The 22,563-nt window shown below is 38.2% G+C and overlaps 1 protein-coding gene across 1 annotated transcript; it reads left to right on the top strand.

Moving 5' to 3' along the window:
- Window positions 1–93: 93 nt before the first annotated feature.
- pcsk5a (proprotein convertase subtilisin/kexin type 5a) lies at window positions 94–22,379 on the top strand. Its single transcript, XM_043239461.1, has 37 exons — window positions 94–328; window positions 3,118–3,222; window positions 3,485–3,598; window positions 3,765–3,899; window positions 4,260–4,336; window positions 4,444–4,532; window positions 4,692–4,864; window positions 5,097–5,309; window positions 5,394–5,494; window positions 5,810–5,913; window positions 6,195–6,312; window positions 6,457–6,645; window positions 7,244–7,380; window positions 7,695–7,811; window positions 8,161–8,263; window positions 8,358–8,548; window positions 8,725–8,812; window positions 8,892–8,995; window positions 9,786–9,924; window positions 10,011–10,126; window positions 10,292–10,394; window positions 10,671–10,807; window positions 11,209–11,409; window positions 11,555–11,623; window positions 11,890–11,932; window positions 12,066–12,208; window positions 13,066–13,266; window positions 13,988–14,071; window positions 14,168–14,366; window positions 15,084–15,298; window positions 15,685–15,927; window positions 16,086–16,319; window positions 18,782–18,956; window positions 19,134–19,351; window positions 20,556–20,656; window positions 20,762–20,957; window positions 21,510–22,379. Exons 1-37 carry the CDS (start codon window positions 167–169, stop codon window positions 21,986–21,988), a joined length of 5,616 nt encoding a protein of 1,871 aa, XP_043095396.1. The 5' UTR covers window positions 94–166; the 3' UTR covers window positions 21,989–22,379.
- The last annotated feature ends 184 nt before the right edge of the window (window positions 22,380–22,563 follow it).

The following is a 22,563-nucleotide window of genomic DNA, read 5'->3' as shown; positions in this document are numbered from 1 at the left end:
AGCTCACGCAGTCCAACTAGGTCCTTAAGGAACATTTTTTTTACAATCATTTGACAGTCCAGTCTGTTGTAGGAAATGTCCAGTCACCTTGTAATGAAAACTTTTCAATGAGGAGTTTCATCAGACCAAAATTTCTGCGTGAGGCAGAGAGCATAACCATCTAAAGATGTCTCCAACAGCACTTTTTCCATATGTATTTTTACTTGGAATTGGAATTCGTTTTGTCCAGACAAAAACCTACACAAACCGCTGGGCGGTTAAAATAACTGGAGGTCCTGATGCTGCTGATCTTATTGCGGGAAAGTATGGATTTGTGAACATGGGCCAGGTAAGTACTTTGCGGAAATGTATCGCCGGTTTTGTTTGGTAACATCTGATAACAGTTGAATAGTTTTACTTTTTACAATATTAACTGGGAAGCGTCAAATATTTTAAACTTTAAATTGATTATTTAAAATGTGTGTCTTTAAAATAGGTAGTATGCTTTTGTGTTCTCCCAAAATTGTAACTGACAATGTTTAATTATTATGATGCAGTGATGGTCGGACAGTACTTTAAAAAACATGACAATAAGTGGTAGATGATGTTTCACCAGTTCCAATTACTGCTAGGATAAAACTAATTTTTACAAACACAAACTAGTCCTCCTAGAATTTATTTTCTTTCAAATTAGGCTTTCGTTCTTACTGAGCCCACGTCTCTGGGTCACTGGCTCTTGTATAATAAATGTGTTTAACCATGCAAGACGAGCTCCTAACCTCCATGGCATCTTATACCCTTCTTCAGTTAGTTAACCAACAAGCACACTTTCTTTTGTCTCTTAAAAGAGAAAATAAGTAAGGAAATTACAGTGCAAATACATTTTACATGTGATTTTTACCTTCGTTTAATATTTGAGATTTAGAATAGATAAAAAGGAACAAAGGTTTGCATATATAAGACTCCATCTCAATTATGCAATTACTGTACATTTGAGCCACAATGTAAAACTGTGTTTAAAAAAGGTTTGAATTCAGTAATACCTTTATGTATTTATATATACTTGTTTTCATTTGTATGTTTTTACAGTAATATTTTTTTGGATTCATATTTTTATTCAGCAAAGGCACATTAACTTAATCAAAAATGACAGTAAAAATATTTTTTTAAAGTTACAAAAAGGTTATTTTTCAGAGAAATGCTTTGCTTTTAAACTTTCTATTTATCAGAGTGACCTAAACTAACTAAATAAATAATAATTAAAAAAAAAATCTTTGAAAATGTGTTAAAAATAAACACCCCCATCAGGAACAGCTGGAATTTAAAACAGCTAAAATCAAGTGTTTCTACACTTGAAGGAACTTGAGTAAAGTTAACCTTTGGCTAATTTAATTAAAAGGGGTATGATTTGGGTGAGAAGGCACACATGTCTTATGTGTCGGTGGAAAGAGTCGACTACGCCACCTCCTAGTAAAGGCAGGAGGAGCCTCTCATCATCTGAATACTTCAAATAATCAAACTTGATATAGCAAAAGATTTACAACGTTATTGTCCTAACATGGACCATCACCATTAAAACACTATTAAAACTACATGTCATTAATAAAATCTATAAAAGTACGAACTCTTCTCAGTGTTTAACTGTAGTAAAAAACAGTTACCAGTTCTTGGTGCTTGATCTCACAACCAAACTCTAGATACAGAGGAAATGCAATTATTTAGTGCTCAGACACATCCGTCAGCCCATAGGAGGTACCGCAACTGTAAATCCTTCCTGCCCCACTTCTCCACTTCCTCCTGGTAGAAACACTGTCGATAAATCACCCTGTATGAAAAGGTTTAAGAGGGAGAAAAAAGCTGTGTATTAAGCCAAACTCACTGTACATCACAGCAACCACTGTTCATTTGACTAACCATCCTCACCTGGAGGTCAGCACCAGCTATCCCTCTCCCACACTTAATGAAAGATCTAAAAGAAAACTTAATGGTCACTCTAGTTGAGTTCCATGATCATATGTGGATATAAAAGGAAATTTACCGACGGATAACCATCTGGGCTCTGGGCTTTATGGCGATGTGGCAAGACTCAATCCTCTCTTCAGTTAAGGTACATGAAAAAAGCACCTAAAGGGCCCCTGCAATGCTAACAAGATTCTCTGCTCTGGAGAACCTCAATTCCAAGCATAATTTTTAAAAGAAACCAGCTCTTCTCATCGCCTGCAGGGTACAGTGGCAAAAGTAACGTGTGCCGGTAGCAGCCTCATGCTGTGGGGTCAGGGACTTAGGGACTGATAAGAAAAGCTCAATGCCCAACTCTATGAATGTCCTTGAGTAGACATGCTTAAACCCAATCAAATATTTCTGTAGAAACCTGAAAATGTGTGTTTTACCTCAATCCAACCTGACAAAGCTTGAGAAATTAACATGTGAGGTGAAGATGAATGGCAGATAATGGCAAAATGATGCTGATGTGTAAAGTTTGCCGCATTGTACCCAAAATGACTTCAGCTGAGAACTGAGTTAAGGGTATGAACACTTATGCAAAGTACTTGTTTCAGCTTTTTTTTATTTTGTGACAATTATATTTTTGCATTGTCATTATGATGTATGGAGTCTAGACTGATGTTGTTAAAAAGTTTTTTAAACCAGTTTAACAATGCAGCAACGGAAGGCTCTCTTAAAGAGACTTCTCTTAAATACATAATATGTTTAATACAAAACTATGTCCAGATTGAATTCCGGTTTGATTGGTTCATTCAGCTTTGTCTAATTGCACACATGTTGTCTTTGGTAACATGTAAGCTGCTGACTTCCTCTACTCAGTCAAATGAAATGTGTAACTGCCATCCACGGCAGGGCTGTTTAGTTCCGGTTAAATCTGGTTTGGCTTCGGCCAACATCATAATGTCAAGGCACAGGGTGTCAAAGAGTAATCAGCAGCCAAAGTTTAAGCTCAGCTGAATCGTGCAGTGATAGCTCAGGTTGCCTCTGATGGTAAGTCTATCAGCGGTGTAGAATAACCCCTTTGTTGTTTCAAAGGCATACGTCAGAGATTAATACATCATTTATATCCCCGTCAGTCACACTTCAGCAGCAGCTGTACATATAAACACAATCTTCTTCCCCTTGTGCTGATAGATCGGTGGGCTAGTGGACCATTACCAGTTCCAGCACAGTGGAATCATCAAACGGTCCACCATTAAAAGCAGAGGAAAGCACAGTCTCATCACCACAGAGACCAAGGTACAAGGATCATATACCTTCAGTCAATGAGACGCCACTGAATAGTTAATAAGTTAGACTACACCAGCCTATAAACACCACACACACTTACCAAAACAGATTAAGACGGTCCACCAAACCACCCGGATGCTTCCTTAAACTTGCCAAAAACTAAATGAGACATTGATAATTGCTCTTAATGAATATTTCATTTAATTCACTGTGGTCTGTGAAGCATGTTATGTATTCAGCAGCACATCACAAATATGTTCTAATACTAAAGGTGAAGTGGATCCAGCAACAGATGATTCAGAAGAGAGTAAAAAGAACAGACACGATGGACCAAACCCAAGCCGCCAGCTTCAATGACCCTAAATGGGACAGCATGTGGTATATTGTTAGTATGCAATGCATTACTGTCTGAAATTATATTCAGTTGGAAGACGCTATTAAATTAACCAAATTATTTCCATTTCATGCTCAAATATCCCTTGCAAATGTCAAGGATATATTGTAGTTACTAAAACGCACAGAAAGTATTATATTTGCCTTCTGTTCCACAGCACTGTGACCACAACTGCTTGACCGACATGAACATTCAGGCCGCCTGGCGCAGGGGCTACACTGGGAAAGGGGTGGTTGTTTCCATTCTGGATGATGGTATAGAAAGACAGCATCCAGATCTAAAACAGAACTATGTAAGTTTATAAAACAATGTTTTTTATAGATATAAAATTGTGAGTTAGATATGACAAATATGAAGGTCTATTAATATGTTGTCTATACAGTCATTATTAATAGGAAAGTTTACCCTAAAATGAAAATGACCTCATGATTTATTCAACCTCACCTTGTTCCACACCTGTACAGTTGATTTTCAGCTTTTGAACACAAAAGAAAATACTTGAAGTATGTTGGTAACCAAACAGTTAAATGGCTACGGTCAATGGAACTGTTTGTCTTTTGTGTTCATCAGAAGCAAGAAACCCTTACAGGTTTGGAGGAAGTAGAGAATGGAAATTATGACAGAATTGAATGTCTTTCCCTATCTTTCTAAGGACCCACGAGCCAGCTATGATGTTAACGGCAATGATCCTGATCCAACACCACGTTATGATGCAACCAATGAAAATAAGTCAGTTCCTTTTCACTCACTCTATATATTTTGGTTTTTAAATTTAGTTTAAAATTAAATGATCCAGAGATATTTGAGGTCGTCTTTTCTTTGTGATTTCACTAAAGACACGGGACAAGGTGTGCTGGTGTGGTGGCTGCCTCTGCAAACAATTCCCTCTGCATTGTTGGAATTGCCTACAATGCAAAAATTGGTGGTGAGAACTTATGTTATCATACACATGTCTCTATGGTTATGTTTGCTATACCGCCTGTTGCTATGCTTCATGCAACAATAAACCGTACTGTGAGCAATATGTAATATTATAGATATTTTTATAGCTGTGTTTCCTAATTTCGGTTCTCTGCACATGCAGGTGTGCGCATGCTGGACGGTGATATGACTGATATGGTGGAGGCCCAATCCCTCAGTCTGAAACAGCAGTATATTGACATCTACAGCTCAAGCTGGGGTCCAGACGATGACGGCAGAACAGTAGATGGCCCCGGACCCCTTGCAAGGCTGACTCTGGAAACTGGCATCCGCAAAGTTAGTGTGTGCTTGTGTGTCTATGATGTACACTGTAGGGCAGTTTCAGCCAAGACCAGACTTTACAAGATCCAAAACCAATACTAGACTACACTGGACAAGTTGTGGAAAGTAATAAAGTACTTTTTTAATTTTTGGACTTTTCTGTTGCACATAAACCTACATGTAACTTTGGCCCACTGGAGTTTTAAGTAAACAGTAATCATCCATGCATCCTACTTTTGCTTCTCAGGGCAGAAAGGGCCGTGGCTCCATCTTTGTGTGGGCATCAGGAAATGGTGGGCAGAGTCAAGACCACTGTTCATGTGACGGTTACACCAACAGCATTTACACCATCTCAGTAGGCAGCACCACTCAGAGTGGCAGAAAGCCGTGGTACCTGGAGGAATGCTCCTCTACTCTGGCCACAACTTACAGCAGTGGAGACAGTCACAGTCTAGGCGTTGTGAGTCACACAGTGTGTGTTTGTTTGATTCTCTGTCAGAAATTGTTGGGTTTTTTCTCACCGGCTCCATTCGTGTGTTTTCAGTTGACAACAGATTTGAGACAGCGTTGCACTGATGAGCACTCAGGCACTTCAGCATCAGCCCCCATGGCTGCAGGAATCATCGCTCTCACACTGGAGGCGAAGTAAGCAAAAGTTATGGTTTATTGGTACTCTTTCTGTTAAATGTGTTCTGGCAAGTGCTTTGTGGTCAAATCGCATCTGGTGATCTGGCAGGCCTAGCGTTCTGCCAACTGGCAAGAGTAAAAAACTAATCTTGGATCACCTCATTGCAAAACTTCACATTGTTTCAGATTTAGTCAGAGCTTTGCTCATGGGATCTAAGTTTAGCTTACAGGTCTCAGAGTCACAGAGTCAATTACACTGCAAGAAAAAATATTTAGCACGTTGAGCGTGTCTTGAATAAACTAAATTCTTTGTTTGTTTGCTTTTATGCTCAGTCCAGCTCTGACCTGGAGAGACGTTCAGCACATTGTGGTCAAAACTTCACGCCGTGGTCACCTGAGTGCTTCAGACTGGCAGAGTAATGGAGCTGGATATGATGGTAAAATGAGTATTAAAATTTAATTTAGCCTAAAATCTAATCATACCAACAAAGCATGAAAGTACAATGTCCTTCGAGAAAAGTATAGTTTTGGGAATAGATGGTGTGCTTAAAGCTAACAGGATCTCCACAGCATACTTTTAGAATACACATACTTTTAGTATTATATACATAGTACATGATTTTATGCAATTATTAATAACTGAATATTCAGTAGCATGGGAAATTAAGCATGCTATTATTAGCAGTATGTAATGGTTTCATCGTTGCCTGTTGCACAGTTAGTCACCTTTATGGGTTTGGTTTGATGGATGCTGAAGCCATGGTGAAGGAAGCAGAGACCTGGAAGCAGGTGCCTTCTCAACACGTGTGTGAGGAAAACATAGTCCAGACTGCCAGGTAACTGTTTGCCTAAAACCCTTGTTTTATCAGTACCGTGGTGGTACCATGGATTATACACATATAATATGTTATACCACACCATATTTACATGGTCCTCCATATGTCAGAGAATATCATATTGTCTGCATTTATGTATTTTAGGATCATCAGTCCAGAGAGGGTGTTGAGGTCAGTGATCAAGTCCTCAGGCTGCTCTTCTCATCGTCTGCAGCGGGTGCTTTATCTGGAGCATGTGGTTGTACGCGTCACAATCACACATCCTCACCGTGGAGACCTGTCAATCACACTGACCTCGCCCACTGGAACCAGATCTCAGCTTCTCACAAACAGGTACAAATTTACTGAACCACTTCTGATGGGCTGGAATTCAAATAATAATTGTATTTATTGAAAAACAGTATATGATTCAGTCTTCAAAGCCTACTACATCATGTTTGATTGCATTCAAGAGGCTTTTAAATTATTATTTGATTAGCAGGTAAAATACCTTAAAAGTGTCCACCTTCAGCTCACGGTTAATATGACTTTTTACGGTGAAATTGTCATGGATTTTTATGAAGTAAATGTTTTGGTAAAACATTGGATTCAAGATGAACACTTACTGAACCGATGCAACTTACGTTCACCTGATTGTAAATGCATTATTGTTAAAACGAGTATCAGATATGGTAGATATGACTTCTGATGTATGTTTATTTGTACATTTCTAAACCATAAAATCTACATAAATCATCTTACTAAGACATACAGTACATATTATTTACTGTATGCACACTTTGTCTGTTATCCTGTTGTGAAGATTTCTTTGATTGACCTTACAGTTTCATCTTTCCTGGCCATATAAATATCAAAAACTTGATGCACATTTTTTCTCACAGATTATTTGGGTTTAACTTGCCTCAGTTATTCCCATGCCTTTTCGTTTCAGACCGAACGACCACTCCAATGAGGGATTCCTTAAGTGGGAATTCATGACGACTCACTGCTGGGGTGAAAGAGCAGCAGGAGACTGGATCCTGGACATCAGAGACTCTCCATCTCCACGGAGAAACAGCCGATTACAAGGTGTCCACAACAAAAATAGTGCTACCCTACAAAGTGGTTTATTAGCTTGAAAATAATCAAAGGAGAACAACTTTAAGTGCTATATCTTTAAAGGTGCTATACAAGACCTTTTCCAAATGGTGCAGTAGAATTTACTACAATGACAAAATCTGTTTCGCTTTTATGCTTTTTTTTGTTTGTTTTGTTTTGGGCAGTGGTGATATATATGATTACGATATCCATGTTACACCATTTAACGCCCACGGTATATTTACAAATTAAGATACACATGCCATAAAATGCATAGTAAAATATTTTTCCGTCTTTGCTGTTAGGAAAACTGGTAGAATGGTCCCTGGTGCTTTATGGAACATCCACACATCCATACGTTCGACATGAACAACCCCGCTCTGCCCAGCTGCTGTCTGAAGATGACATCACAGAGTACAATGGTGATTTACCTTTATAAGCTAAACAGATGTACGTAATATCACTTAAATAAATACTTAAAAAAGGTAAGTTATATATATATATATATATATATTATATTGTATATAATGTACAGTGGATACTGTATGGTAAGCAAAAGCCATTTAAGCCACATTTCAAAGACTTTTTATTAACTGGGTCACAAGATGGTTTTGTATAGTACATATGTAAGTCAGTATTGTTCTGTAATTAGTGCATGTAAAGTTATTATAAAATATTCTTGGTCACAAGGACACGTATTGGGGCTATTTTAAATATCTAATTAATTTGTAAATGGGAATACCTTTTAATTTTACCTCTCTTCAACGTAAGGCTCTTGTGACCCAGAATGCAGTGAGGATGGTTGTGAAGGACCTGGACCTCATCAGTGTGTTTCATGCTTGCACTTTTTCCTAAAGTTCAAAAATAACACAAGGTAGGAAAGTTTCCTCTCTCTCTCTCTCTCTCTCTCTCTCTCTCTCTCTCTCTCAGAAGGTTTTATATAATAATACACCTGCTCATTTTTTCAGGACCTGTGTGTCTGAGTGTCCGAGCGGATACTGGGGTGATAAGAAGAGGTGTAAAAAGTGTTACTCCTCCTGCAAGTCATGTTTGGGCAGTCGCAGCGATCAGTGCACAGCCTGCAAATCTGGATATCATCTGAACGAGGAAAAAAACAACTGTGTGACCAACTGTGAGGATGGCTATTATCTTTACCACGGTAAGAGTGATGCTGCCAAAACAAGCCAGTTACAGAAACACTTCTAAATATAAATGTTCTTTATACAGCTCTTCAGTTCAATGAACCCCTTTTAGTTAATATGTATTTGATATATGTTTGTATATAATTATAACATATATTATAACATATATTTTTGTGTTGTTTTTGGTACGCAGAAGAAAACGTGTGTAGGAAGTGTAATATTGAATCCTGTACGAAATGCACCTCTGCCTCAATTTGCACAGACTGCTCTGACGGCACAAGGTAAGAGATTTAAAAAAGACATATTTGAATTCCATGGCAAAATGTAGGCATTGTAGTAAGACGTGACTCTCTCTTTCAGTCTGGTGGGGAACAGATGTCAGAAGAGTTGTGAGGTGGGCCGTTTCTACAGTGAGCCGGAGGACTCATGTGAGCCCTGCCACCCAGCCTGTGCTACATGTGCTGGTACAGTCAATACACTATCAGTGACATCCCACCAAATGTATTAAGTCCAACCCTAGAGCACTGATTTTCAATCTTTTTACTTTTAAGTCTCTCCGACATTGTCCACAAGAATATTCAAAAGCTTCGCAGACTAATATATTATTTAAATCTATAGAATAATATATTATTTAATTGTAGTTTCTTATGGGAAATAAATAAGTAAATAAATAAAACTTAATTAAGTAGCATTATTGTTACATTTTAGCAAGTCTTCATTGGAACTCTTTGAAAAAATAAATCATATGTACTTAATATTAAAATATCCATGGCACATTTAATTATTTCAATGAACATTAAGTAACAATGTTGTACATGATGTGATGATTTTCATACTTAATGTCTAAATGCTGCTAACCCTATGCTTGTTATAATGTATCAAATACTGTTTGTTCAAGTGATAATAATATAACAACTGCTGTTTATGAGCATTTTTATTGATAACACACTATTACTGTACCTTTTAAAAGCTGTTTTTCTACTGTCTCTGATCTCTTGTTTTATTCTGTAATCTGCACGAAACAGTGTGGCGAACTTTTTTAGTTTAAATATAACATAGGACTATCAAGCAATAATTCAAGTATCAAATATTCAACAATCAAGTAATTACAGTGTACAATATGCACATGATCATTATGATTTGGTTCAGAATCGTGATCAAATTCCTGTGCAGGATGTTGTGACTGTGACATTTTGCATCTTTAGCTGAGTTTGCCATTGTGTAGATGTGATAGGACCCTGTTTTCTTCTACAGCTGCGGGTCTAGAGTCATGCAATCGCTGCGCTGAAGGCTACCTGATGGAGAACTGGAGATGTGTGTCCTCCTGCAGTCAAGGTTTCTTCGCTGCACAAGCTAATTCTGATAGCACAGACGCTCAGAGCACCTGTAAAAGGTGTGTGCCGCAACCTCTCATCCTTTCAGCATTTATCATCATTTTCTACCTATTTTATGATTCTTATGATGTGTGTGTATGTGCAGGTGTGATGCAAGCTGTCTGGCTTGTGTTGGGCCAGATAAAGAAAACTGCAGTGAGTGTGTAGATGGACACACACTTCTAGACGGTGTGTGTGTTCTCAGCCACAACTGTGCTGATGGTAAGCTCTGGAATATAATACCAGATCATATTAAGCAGTTGTTGTGACGTTTCAGGGTTATACTCTATTTTAAGGCGTCCAGGTGTACAGTGTATGTTAACTGTGCGTGTTAACTATTATAAAAGTTCAGATATAATTGTAATGTATTTATGTTTGTGTTCAAAGGGGAATATCAGGATGAGAGTGGAGAGTGTCAGTCATGTGATGAGTCCTGTCATAAATGTAAAGGTCCAACGAGTGTGGATTGTCTCAGCTGCTCTAACACACAGTAAGAAACTATAACAATTACTTATATCATGCAGCATTTTTAATCATCTTAATAATTGAGTACCAACAATAATTAAAATAATTGAGCAGCAAATCAGCATATTAGGTGATCACGTGCTGTTTTGCCATTACAGTAATAAGTGACATTTTTCAATATAGCAAAATACTTTTTTTCAGTAATGAACAGTATTACTGCTTTTTTGATCAAATAAAAAGACTAATTTCAAAAACGGTAAAATCTTGTGTTTTTGCTCAATAATTTCATTGTGTTTTGTAGTTGGCTGGATGAGGGTGGATGTGTGGTGAGCTGCTCAAACGGGAGGTATCCCTCTGGTGGACAGTGTCACCTCTGTGACCACACTTGTGCCCAGTGCGATGATGCCGGTCCTGCTAACTGTACTAACTGTGATACAGGTCAGGATTCATTCCTTTAATGCGTTCAACTGGCTGTTGCCCTATTAACAACTAAATTAGCATGTGCCACTATCCTATCCTAATTTATAAGAGCTCCATCCAGTGTCCGGCAAGAAAGCTTGGAAAGTAAAATGGGCTTTATATTATAGTAGTCTCAAATTTGTTTAGTGGAAAGCAAATAAAATCAAAAATGAAATCCAATCCAACGTTACTAACTCGCATCTAATCGCAAATATGATATTAGCCTGTATTCTAAGTTATCATTGGCTTGGAAGATAAAACGTCTTCAAGCCACATAATGAAAATCAGAATTGTCCCACCATCTAACAGTTTGTATCCCTGTGTGTACATATATATAGTAATTCTGTGTATATCATGTGTTTTGTTTGTGTGTATTGTAGACAAGTTTGGGGTGGACCGGTACCTCTACCGCGGGGAATGTGTGGAAGTTTGTCCTCAAGCTCATTTTCACACCGCTCTGAAAGCATGTGAGCCGTGTCCCTCACACTGCAAACTCTGTTCTTCAGCCACACACTGCATCAGGTGTGAGGACTCCTTCTACCTCAACGACGGAGTCTGTAATAAACTGGAGTGTGGTGAAGGTCTGACTTTATCTTCCTGTGCAATTCATGTGTCGCTTGTTTTATTGATATATATATATATGAATATTTTGCACTGCCAGGACAAGCATCAATGTATGTAATTAATGTGTGTGTGTGTGTGTGTGTGTGTGTGTGTGTGTGTTAGGGGAGGTAGAAGACCCAGAATATGATGACTGCATGTCGTGTGAAGAGGGCTGTAACAAGTGTGTTCTTTGTAAGTTCAGCATTATATCTGCTCTGTGCTTTATCCAGGACAGTTATACCATTGCTATTGCTCACACATGGAGTTAGTTTTGTACTGGAGCACATGGCTGATGTTTGAGTACTTTGGACTTTCAACTATATTTCTTTAGTGAATCTAAGTTTTATAACATCCCAGATGGATGTAAAGATATATTTTGACTTTGCATTTCACCATGAACTGTACTGAGTTGACCAGACAGATATTTCTACATAATTTACCTTTCTTTCACTTTGCAGATAATCCCAAACACTGCCTGTCATGCATTGATGGATATTACAAGTAAGCAACATTTAAATCAACTATCTGCTGAAATGTATGCGGGAAAGACAGAACAAACACTCATCATGTAAAGTTCATTTACAGACGTGTGCAACTCTGAGAAGTGACAGAAATGCTTTTTTTTTTTGCACAGGTTTGAAGAGGGCTGCTATAAGCACTGCCCTGCAAAGACGTACCCAGTGGAGGAGACCATGAGCTGTGTGTCCTGTGAGCATGACTGTGTCAGCTGTGATGAAGACGAGTGCTACTGGTGTGAATCTGACCTCTTGCTGTCAGGTTGGACATTTAAAGTTATGCATTTGGTAGATGCTTTTATACAAATGATTTGAAAGGTTCCATCGGATGTCTTTCAAACAAGCGGCCAGGGCCCACTAAACCTGGCATCAGAGGTCCCATGGAGAATCCTGAATATCCATGAAACCTTCAAAAAAAAGGTTCTTTGGTCCCACTTCATGCTAAGTGGCCCTACTACCTGTGTACATAGTAACTAGATGCGTACATAGCATGTAACCAAGTACACATTGGTACATATTATCTACATATTATCATATTACTACATATTATCTACAGCTGTAATATTTCTGTAACTACATACAAAAGTGCTGTTAGTCCTGTTACATATTTCATTACCATTAAAAGAATACACGATTGTATGCTTAATGTAAAGTTTCAGGAGTCAAGGGTCAAGTTTCAGGACTCAATTGCATGTTTTTCTCAAATACGGGTAATGTTAGATTTAGCAGATTTAACTACATTTAGGTATTTTTAATTTAAGTACAATGTAAAAGCATGTTTGTATACAATAAGTGCATTGCATCAAATGATTAATTTAAATGTAAGTACTTAATAGTTAAGGCCATCTAATATAAAGTGGGACCAAATATAATAACTTTAAATGTAATATCAAGTAACATACTACAGATACAATTATAAGTAAGTTTTTGTGCTTTAGTATTTCAATCTACATATCAGAACAATACTTTTTTTTTTACTTTATTTGCTGAGGCAACCATATAAACAAAACGTAAAACAAACTGATTCATCTTAATGAATCTTGGAACTTCAAAACACTCAAAGTTTGCATGATCTTTTGACGCAGTCGAACAAGATTGTTCATGTTTATTTCCCTGCAGATGGGAAGTGCGTGCGAGAATGTCCTGATGGCTTCTACGGTGATGAAGATTCTCAGGAGTGTGAGGAATGTCACTCAGACTGCAGGAAATGCAGTGGACCGGAGGAGAGTGACTGCGAGGACTGCGCCGATGGGTTCACGCTTGATAATGGAGCATGTGTGCCTGAACAGGATGTCTGCCCTGCCCAGACATACCTCACTGGTGAGAGCAACACGTCGAGGGGGAAAAATTAGATCGCCTTTAAAAAATTTATTTAGAGCTATAATCAAATTTAGAGATCGCTTCTCCGTAGCTCTGAGTATGTTAACTTTCTGTCATGGCATAGAGCAGGTCTTGAAAGAGAATAAATCTTTATTTTAGAATAAATCCATGTATTGATCCATTTTTGAGAACTGCTATAGGGTCACTATCATACGGATAGCTTTCTTTGGAAATATCCAGAAATAAATTTGTTACCCATTCTTAGCAACATTGTTTAAAATAATTGCTGAGGTTTCCGTGACTGCACTGCACACAGATCTTCACAACCCTGGCAAGTTTATTTCCAACCTGTTTTAATACACCTGCCTGTGATTTTCAGAAAAAGCTGATGCTGAAGGCCTTAATTTGTTGCCTTTTTCTCAGGAGAAAATTTGAAGATCTTTTGGAGTAATTTGCATGACTTCAATAAGATCAGAATCCTGCCGAAAACCTTTTTAACCACAGTGCTTATATAAAAAAATTAATTTCATTATTAATAGGCTTTTTTAGGTGCTTAGCTTTGAAAAATCCTAGTATTAACTTGTGATTAACAGTGAATATTCATAGTATCAATAAGAATGCTTTAGTTTGGCATACATACGGAGCACAAAATGACTTCAATAAATCTCCAATAAATATGAAATAATTGTTGGATATAACTGCTCCTGATCATATCTGTCAGATGATGGGGAATGTGAGGCCTGCCACTCTTCATGTGAGTCCTGCTGGGGGAAAACCAAGAATCAGTGCAACACCTGTGTCAAAGGTATAATAAAGAATGTGAAAGATCGAAAAATCTTTGGTCGGTTGTATAGAGGGTTATGTAAATGGATCATTCCATTTTAACCGCTCCGTCTTCTAGGTCGATATCTGAATGAAGATCAGATGTGTGTGGTACGATGCTCAACGGGCAGCTTTGGCAGCAAGGAGAGCGGGCACTGTGAGACTTGCCCTCAGGGTTGCGCCCTGTGCCAGGATGAGCAGCTCTGCACACGTTGCCAGTCAGCTCGTAAAAACCCTCTTTATTTGCAGGCTGGCCAGTGTGTACGCAAGTGCACGAGGTAAGCCATTCACAGACACTGACGCAGAGGAATAAAAAGCTAATGATATACTGTTTTCCTTTGGTCTTTTTTGGTTGACTATCATACATCAGGTTTTTAGGCCCAACTTAACATAAATATGCAGTGAATGCAGTTGCTGATTCTTCAATAGTCAAAATGACATTTGGTAACACTTTATTTCACAGTGTTATATTACAGAGTAACTCCATTACTTAGTTACATGGTTAGTACATTTTCTTTTACGTAAGTACAATGGCTACTACTAAGTTGCTTTAATCGGTTGTATTATAGGCACCTTAAAATAAAGTGCATAAATATCAGCTATATTTTCCAATAATAAGACATAAAGATAATGTGTAAATGCATAATTTTATTATAAACGCTCTGCTTTTTATTTTGGGGGTAAAACATTTAACGCAATGCAGTTGCACGACAAGGGGGCGTTTTTAATTATTTTTTTAAGCAAATAAAGCAGTTGTTTAAGGATAAACCATCAATATATCAATCAAATATAGCCGTTACGTGTAGGGCAAGTTTTGATAATGTTGATAATATAGAGGATTTGGTAATTCGTGGTTTTTTGTTCAACTTCTAAGGGTTGAAAATGAAACGCCACTAATAAAATTCCAGTATGGATTTCGTAATATTAAAAAATTGTAGTAGCTATATTGAAAATGTATACTGTATTAAATGATAGGCATGTGTATGTGTGTTCAGAGGGTATCCTGTGGGTCAGGTGTGTAAGAGCTGTGCATCTGGTTGTACATCCTGTGAGAAGAACGCTACACACTGTCTGAGCTGTGAAGAGACGCTGCTGCTCCACAAACATGAGTGTGTGGAGAGATGTCCGCCTGGACACACGGTGAGGGACGGGGAGTGTGTGCAGTGTGCAGAGAGCTGCCTGATCTGCTCTGAGGACGGACTCTGTACAGGTCAGACTGAAATCCATCACAGTTTTCATGAACCAGAAGCATGGCGGGTCATGGGTTCAATTTCCAAGGAATGCATGACTTGACGAAATGTATAACGATGTTGCTTTGGCCATCCTACATCATCTTCTAATAAACCCGTGTGTCGAACACAAACACCTGTGCCGGTACAACTATAACTAATCTTTAGAAATCAAACTAAATGAGTTTTATTGGAATGTCCAATTAAGTAACTGTATAAATGACGTCACGTGATTAAACAAACGCAATACGTGCTGTTACACATATTGAAGTAATTTAGAAATTCTAACCTTGTCAGTCTTTAGCGTTCTCACATTCGCTGTTAAATATATGACCTATTTTATATTCTTCTGGTTATTTAACTTCAGAGTGCAAGGAAGACTTCTTCCTGCATGCGGGTCAGTGTGTAGTGGTGTGTCCTGATGGGTTTTTCGAGGACACGGATCAAGGCATTTGCGAACGTTGCCACGCAGACTGTGAGTTATGTGATGGGCCCGAATCAAACAACTGTGATTCCTGTTCCGACACTGACCACACACTGCACAACGGAGCATGTCTAGCCCCCTGCCCTGCACGTACCTACAGAGAAAGCAGGTCGGGAGAGTGCATGGGTAAGACTACATGACGCTAGAAAAATTCATAGCACTTGGGGTAGAGACTACTAGCTTTACAGACGCGGTTAGGTGATCCATATTAATGACAGGGTTAAAATAGCTAGATCACATAATGTTAATGAAAAGTCTTTTCTTATTCTGCTGGTGTTTTGCAGCCTGCGATAGCTCCTGTCTAACCTGCTCTGGTCCTCACGACACGTCCTGCACTAGCTGCTCCGAGGGCCTGGCGACGGATGCCCACGGCCGCTGTGCTACACCCACCACATGTCCCTCACGCCACTACAGCGACCAGGATGGGGAATGTCACTTGTGTCACAAGTATTGCCACGAGTGCTCTGGCCCACATCAGGACCAGTGCCTCAGCTGTAACCAGAACCATTATCTGCTCAGTGAGTTCATGTCATTGGAACCTGATATGCTCTTGATTCACAAGTGGAAGATGTTTCGAGTGCATTTTCTAGATTTTCCATGTTCAAGCCATCGGATAAAGCTTTTATGAATGGAAGATGTTCATCTTTCAATGAATTAGCAGCAATATATAAATACTGACAAGTGAGAAATACTTTTATTCAGCAAGGACACAGTGCTCTTTTGAACTTTCTATCCATCAGAGAATCATGAAAAAAAGTGTCGCAATTTCTACAAAAATATTAGGCAGCACAACTGTTTTTAACATTTACACTAATTAGAATTCTTGTTGAGCACAAAATCTTATTTTTGAATCATTCCTGAAGGACTGTCATATATATATATATATATATATATATATATATATATATATATATATATATATATATATATATATAGAGACGTGGACAAAATTGTTGGTACCCTTTGGTCAATGAAAGAAAAAGTCACAATGGTCACAGAAATAACTGTTATCTGACAAAAGTAATAATAAATAAAATTCTATAAATGTTAACCAATGAAAGTCAGACATTGTTTTTCAACCATGCTTCAACAGAATTATTTAAAAAATAAACTCACGAAACAGGCATGGACAAAAATGATGGTACCCCTAGAAAACACTGAAAATAATGTGACCAAAGGGACATGTTAATTCAAGGTGTGTCCACTAATTAGCATCACAGGTGTCTACAACCTTGTAATCAGCCATTGGGCCTATATATATGCTCCAGGTAATCACTGTGTTGTTTGGTGATATGGTGAGTACCACACTCGACATGGACCAGAGGAAGCAAAGGAAAGAGTTGTCTCAAGAGATCAGAAAGAAAATTATAGACAAGCATGTTAAAGGTAAAGGCTATAAGACCATCTCCAAGCAACTAGATGTTCCTGTGACTACAGTTGCACATATTATTCAGAAGTTTAAGATCCATGGGACTGTAGCCAACCTCCTGGACGTGGCACAGGGAGGAAAAATTGATGACAAATCTAAGAGACGGATAATCCGAATGGTAACAAAAGAGCCTAGAAAGACTTCTAAAGAGATTCAAGGTGAACTTCATGCTCAAGGAACATCAGTGTCAGATCGCACCATCCGTCGTTGTTTGAGCCAAAGTGGACTACATGGAGACGACCAAGGAGGACACCATTGTTGAAAACGAATCATAAAAAAGCAAGACTGGAATATGCCAAACTACATGTTGACAAGCCACAAAGCTTCTGGGAGAATGTCCTGTGGACAGATGAGACAAAATCGAAGTTTTTGCCAAGGCACATCAGCTGTATGTTCACAGACGAAAAAATGAAGCATATCAAGAAAAAGAACACTGTCCCTACTGTGGAACATGGAGGAGATCTGTTATGTTCTGGGGCTGCTTTGCTGCGTCTGGCACAGGGTGTCTTGAATCTGTGCAGGGTACAATGAAATCTCAAGACTATCAAGGAATTCTAGAGAGAAATGTACTAGCCAGTGTCAAAAGCTTGGTCTCAGTCGCAGGTCATGGGTCTTGCAACAGGACAATGACCCAAAACACACGCTAAAAACACCCAAGAATGGCTAAGAGGAAAAAATTGGACTATTGTAAAGTGGCCTTCTATGAGCCCTGACCTCAATCCTATTGAGCATCTTTGGAAGGAGCTGAAACATGCAGTCTGGAAAGGCACCCTTCAAACCGGACACAACTGGAGCAGTTTGCTCATGAGGAGTGGGCCAAAATACCTGCTGAGAGGTGCAGAAGTCTCATTGACAGTTACAGGAAGCGTTTGATTGCAGTGATTGCCTCAAAAGGTTGCAACAAAATATTATTAGACCATCATTTTTGTCCAGGTCTGTTTCATGAGCACAATAATTCTGTTGATTTTTGAAAAACAATGTCTGACTTTCATTGAAGGACATTTATAGAATTTTATATATTATTACTTTATCATATATATTTCTGTGATATTGTGAGTATATATTGACCAATATATATATTTATATATGTATATATATATATATATATATTTTCTTAAAGTAGGAACAATTGTATTACACAAAAGTGTAATAATGTTCCCCAATATTATTGTTTTAGTGTACTTTTGATCAAATAAATGCAGTGAGCATAAGAGAGACTTTTAACTATTACTGACCCTAAATTTAATTGTTCATCATTTATTATAACTAAAACCATTTATTATTAGCCACAATAACAGAAAGACACAAAGTATTGTTCACTTGTTTATTACGTAATTCCTGTTTCCCCAAATACACTGTACAAAATTCACTTTTTTTACAATGTCTGTATAATGGCATTAATGATATGATAATGCTATAATACTGAGATTAAACTTAACTAAAATCTATAAAAATGTTGCCATAGTGCATGTTCAACTATAATGAAATCCCTGAGACTCAAATAATATTTCATAGGCTTTAATGTAAACAAAGCTTCCACTTGATCCACAGATGGCAGCTGTCTGAATCAGTGTCCAGATGATTACTTCAGGGGGGAAGCACAGCGCTGTGAGCCCTGTCATCCTAACTGCCTTAACTGCATGGGGCGGCACAGCCACGAGTGCCTGAGCTGCAGAGCTCACCTCTACAGAGATGTCAAGGAATGTGTGAACACATGCCGCTCTAGGTAATTTCAACACTTCAGTGCCAGTAGTGAGGCATTTGGCTGGTGTCGCCTTAATTCTAAAAAAGCAGTATATCGCCTAGGGCCAGTATTAGGTCACGCTGCACTGGCTTCTTCATTTCTAATAGGTATTGCATTGCATTTTCTGCTTTCACATGATTGTGACTGAACTGTTTCCAGTTACTACGCCTCAGCTGTCTCTATGACGTGCGAGCGTTGTCATGAGAGCTGTGGAGAGTGTCTTCAGGCCGGGGCCGAGGGGTGTGTGAGCTGCAGAGAGGGGATGCTGTTTATCAGGAAACAGGGGCGCTGTGTGTCTCACTGTCCTGACACGTACTATCATGATACACACCACAAAACGTGCGAAGCCTGTAACCCCAGCTGCAGAACATGCACAGGTACAGTGTGGCAGAAATTAAACGTATGCAATGTTTTATACAAGCTTGTCGGGTCATTAAACAGGCTTGATTGTACTTCATTGAGCTTGTGAATATACACTTGGAGTGTATTTCAAATCAATCGATCTATCAACGAACTGAGAAAGAAAATAAGAGAGAGACATATTAGTGTAGATGCCATTCTTTTTATGACGTAACGAGTGCATTGTGTGTTTAGGGGAGTGTTCCCAGATTCTAGCTGATCTAATTAATAACAATCCTTTAATGGATTTGATTAATAGAAGCGTATTAGTGTACTATGTGTAAGCCAGGTTAAATAGATGTGTCTTTAATCTAGATTTAAACTGGCAGAGTGTGTCTGCTTCCCGAATAGTGTTAGGGAGACTGTCCCGGAGTTTAAGTGCTAAATAGCAAAATGATCTGCCGCCCACAGTTGATTTTGATATTCTAGGTATTATCAAATGGCCAGAGTTTTGAGAACACAGTGGACAGGCAGGACTATAATGTGATAAGAGCTCACTCAAGTATTGAGGAGATAAACCAATCATGGCTTTCAGAGTAATTCTTTATAAGTAAATCTTAAAAGAATATTTAAGAAATTGTATTTGCAGATAATATAATAATTTATTATACTTAAAGTATACTTGTAAAGAAACCAAAGTTTCATGACTTCATGTTTCTTAGCACATTAAGTAGCTACACTTAATTTAAAGTTTTACAGGTTTTTCATACTTAAATACACTTAAGTAGGCTTTTAGATTTTAGCTGTATGTGTTATTTAATTTTTACAATATTTAGCAAGTAAATGTATATTAAATGCTAAACTTAATTATTTGAAATGTGCAATTTACAAAAGAAATATATATAAATACATCGCATACAAGTTTTAAAGGGGGTTTCTGAAAATGTTAATGCACCGTTTAGTTCTTACACGTTGCAATTTCAACTCAAGTGCTTTTTAAGGTGTTCTAATTGCATTTAATTAACAGCATGTATCAAAAAATATTACATTCAATTTGCACAAACCATGCTCCAACCATTCAAGTATATTATTTGCTAAAGATTTTGACAAGTGGTGATTATAAATTGACCTACCATTTATTTTCTTAATCAACTTTCAAGTGGAAATATATGCGTATAGTTATAAAACACTTTCAACTTCTATTTATGACCATTAACCACTGAATGTCATTTCAATTTACAGGCAAGAGTGTTGAGGACTGTGATTCATGTCATCCCGGTTATACACTTACGCAGGGTGTTTGCGAGTCACCCTGTATCTCTGGAGAGTACGCTGAGTCCGAGGTAAACTTCTGTTCGTGTATTCAAGTCTATTCAAGCATGTTTACTTCCTAATCAACCTTTTTTCATAAATGTTGTCACATGATATCTGTTGTGATCGCTCTACAGGAAGAGGGTTATAAGTGTGAGTCATGTGATGAGTCCTGCTTAGAATGCAAAGGTCCTGGGCATCATAACTGCTCCATCTGCCCAGCCCAGTTCATTCTGACCACAGAGGGGCGCTGTCTGCCCTGCTGCACCGATCAAAAACAGGAAGACACAGTCGCAGTTCAGCAGGAGTGCTGTAACTGTACCGAGACCAGAGGTATTTGGAGTTAAAAGTGACTAAACATTTTCAAAATATTACCTGCACTAACAAGTTGATCAGTTACATAATTGACAACATAAGATCAATGGAAAAACACACCTCTGGTGATTGATAACACTGCTTTGGGAAGCTTACGTTTGGGAACACCTCTTAAAGCGCCGGTTTAATGAATTTGTAGATATTTTAATAAAGAGTACTAGTTATTAGACACTAATTGGCTTTTTTAGGCTTTTGCATGAAACCAAGCGTTGTATTAAAAGTTTATGGTAGTGCTTATTGTAGGAAGTCATTTTCAACTGCGAGAACATAAACCTTTTAGAAATTCAGATTAGTGATTAAAACTTCATATTAAAAATTCAGATTAATGCTTAAAACTGCACATGTTTTTCGCAAAACTTGCAAAAACCACAGTAATATTTTTCAGAAAATCATGGGTTTTTTTTCTAATGAGCCCTGGCTTGGATTTTTTTTTTTTGGGTGGACTAGTGAACTATTCTGTCTTTGTTCTTTGTGCGAGGCATTAAAAACGAACCTTTATTTCCACGATAGGCGAGTGTGTCCTCAGCACTAACTTTGCCTTCCGTAACCACGAAGGAGAGGAGTACACAGGAAACCTGCCGCTCTTCGTCACCACCTCCATCCTGCTTGTTTTGGCCTTGATCGCTGTGATCATCCTCATTAAGCGCTCTCTTTCCAAACGCCCCATGCCTGAGTCAGCCGTCCCACGTGGCTACGAAAAACTGGGCAACGGTGGCGCCAGAGACAGCTTCTACAGAGGCACATCATCGTCCACTTCCGCGTACGGTGGTCAAGCAAGCTCGAGTTCCGGACGGTTCCGGGAGTCACAGCTGGTGGACCTCGGCGATCAGAAGGGGAACAGGGACGATGACGACGAAGATGATGAGGATGAAGATATTGTGTACATGGGACAGGACGGCACTGTGTATCGCAAATTCAGATACGGGCAGCTGGGAGACGAGCAGGAGGATGAGTTAGAATACGACGATGAGAGCTACAGCTACCGATAACTTCTTTAGCCGCTCAAATGAAAATTTCTTCTGCAGGGTTACTAACATTGTATAATTGAAACTAAACGTCTGAACAATTCAGCAAAGTTTTGATCTGAAATGTTAATAATGATTGGTGATATAGTACATTGTAGCTTACGATTTTATCCAATATTTATCTCAGCTGCTCGTCTTTTCTGATCTTTTTCTCTTTCAGCTGTTCTGAAGTCTTTTTGTTTTGTTCTACCTGTGTGACTGATTTTTTGTTGGAATGTGTGCATTATGTCAACAGTACTTTTCAAAGAGTCCCCGAGGTACAAATGAGTACAAAGTTTCACCAACTTACGATTTTGGTCTTGGTTATGTTTTGTTGTGAAAGTGTGTCAGCTATGAATTTTAATAAAATTATAAAAATGCGTTAATTTACTATTACGGTATCTATTTTTGTCTTTCCAGTTACATCTGTGCCGTCATCGTAATTCCAAACCAAAGTATTAAAATGGTATTGAACCAAAGTTTATAATACTTTGCATTTTTTGCCATCCGAATAATAAAAAGACATTAAAGGAATTATATTACATTTGAATGTGATTATA

This window comes from Puntigrus tetrazona, chromosome 5 (assembly GCF_018831695.1).
Source record: "Puntigrus tetrazona isolate hp1 chromosome 5, ASM1883169v1, whole genome shotgun sequence".
Taxonomy (NCBI): Eukaryota; Metazoa; Chordata; class Actinopteri; order Cypriniformes; family Cyprinidae; genus Puntigrus; species Puntigrus tetrazona.
Note: the sequence above shows the minus strand (reverse complement) of the source record. Positions and strands in the feature narration are given on the sequence as shown.

What these genes read in the sequence shown, in the direction of transcription:
- pcsk5a (XM_043239461.1), top strand. Translation starts at nt 167, where the DNA reads ATGTCTCCAACAGCACTTTTTCCATATGTATTTTTACTTGGAATTGGA. An exon ending in AGCCTGTGCTACATGTGCTG is followed by an intron (nt 8,996 to 9,785) that starts GTACAGTCAATA and finishes TTTCTTCTACAG; the next exon opens with CTGCGGGTCTAGAGTCATGC. An exon ending in TGCATTGATGGATATTACAA is followed by an intron (nt 11,933 to 12,065) that starts GTAAGCAACATT and finishes TTTTTTGCACAG; the next exon opens with GTTTGAAGAGGGCTGCTATA.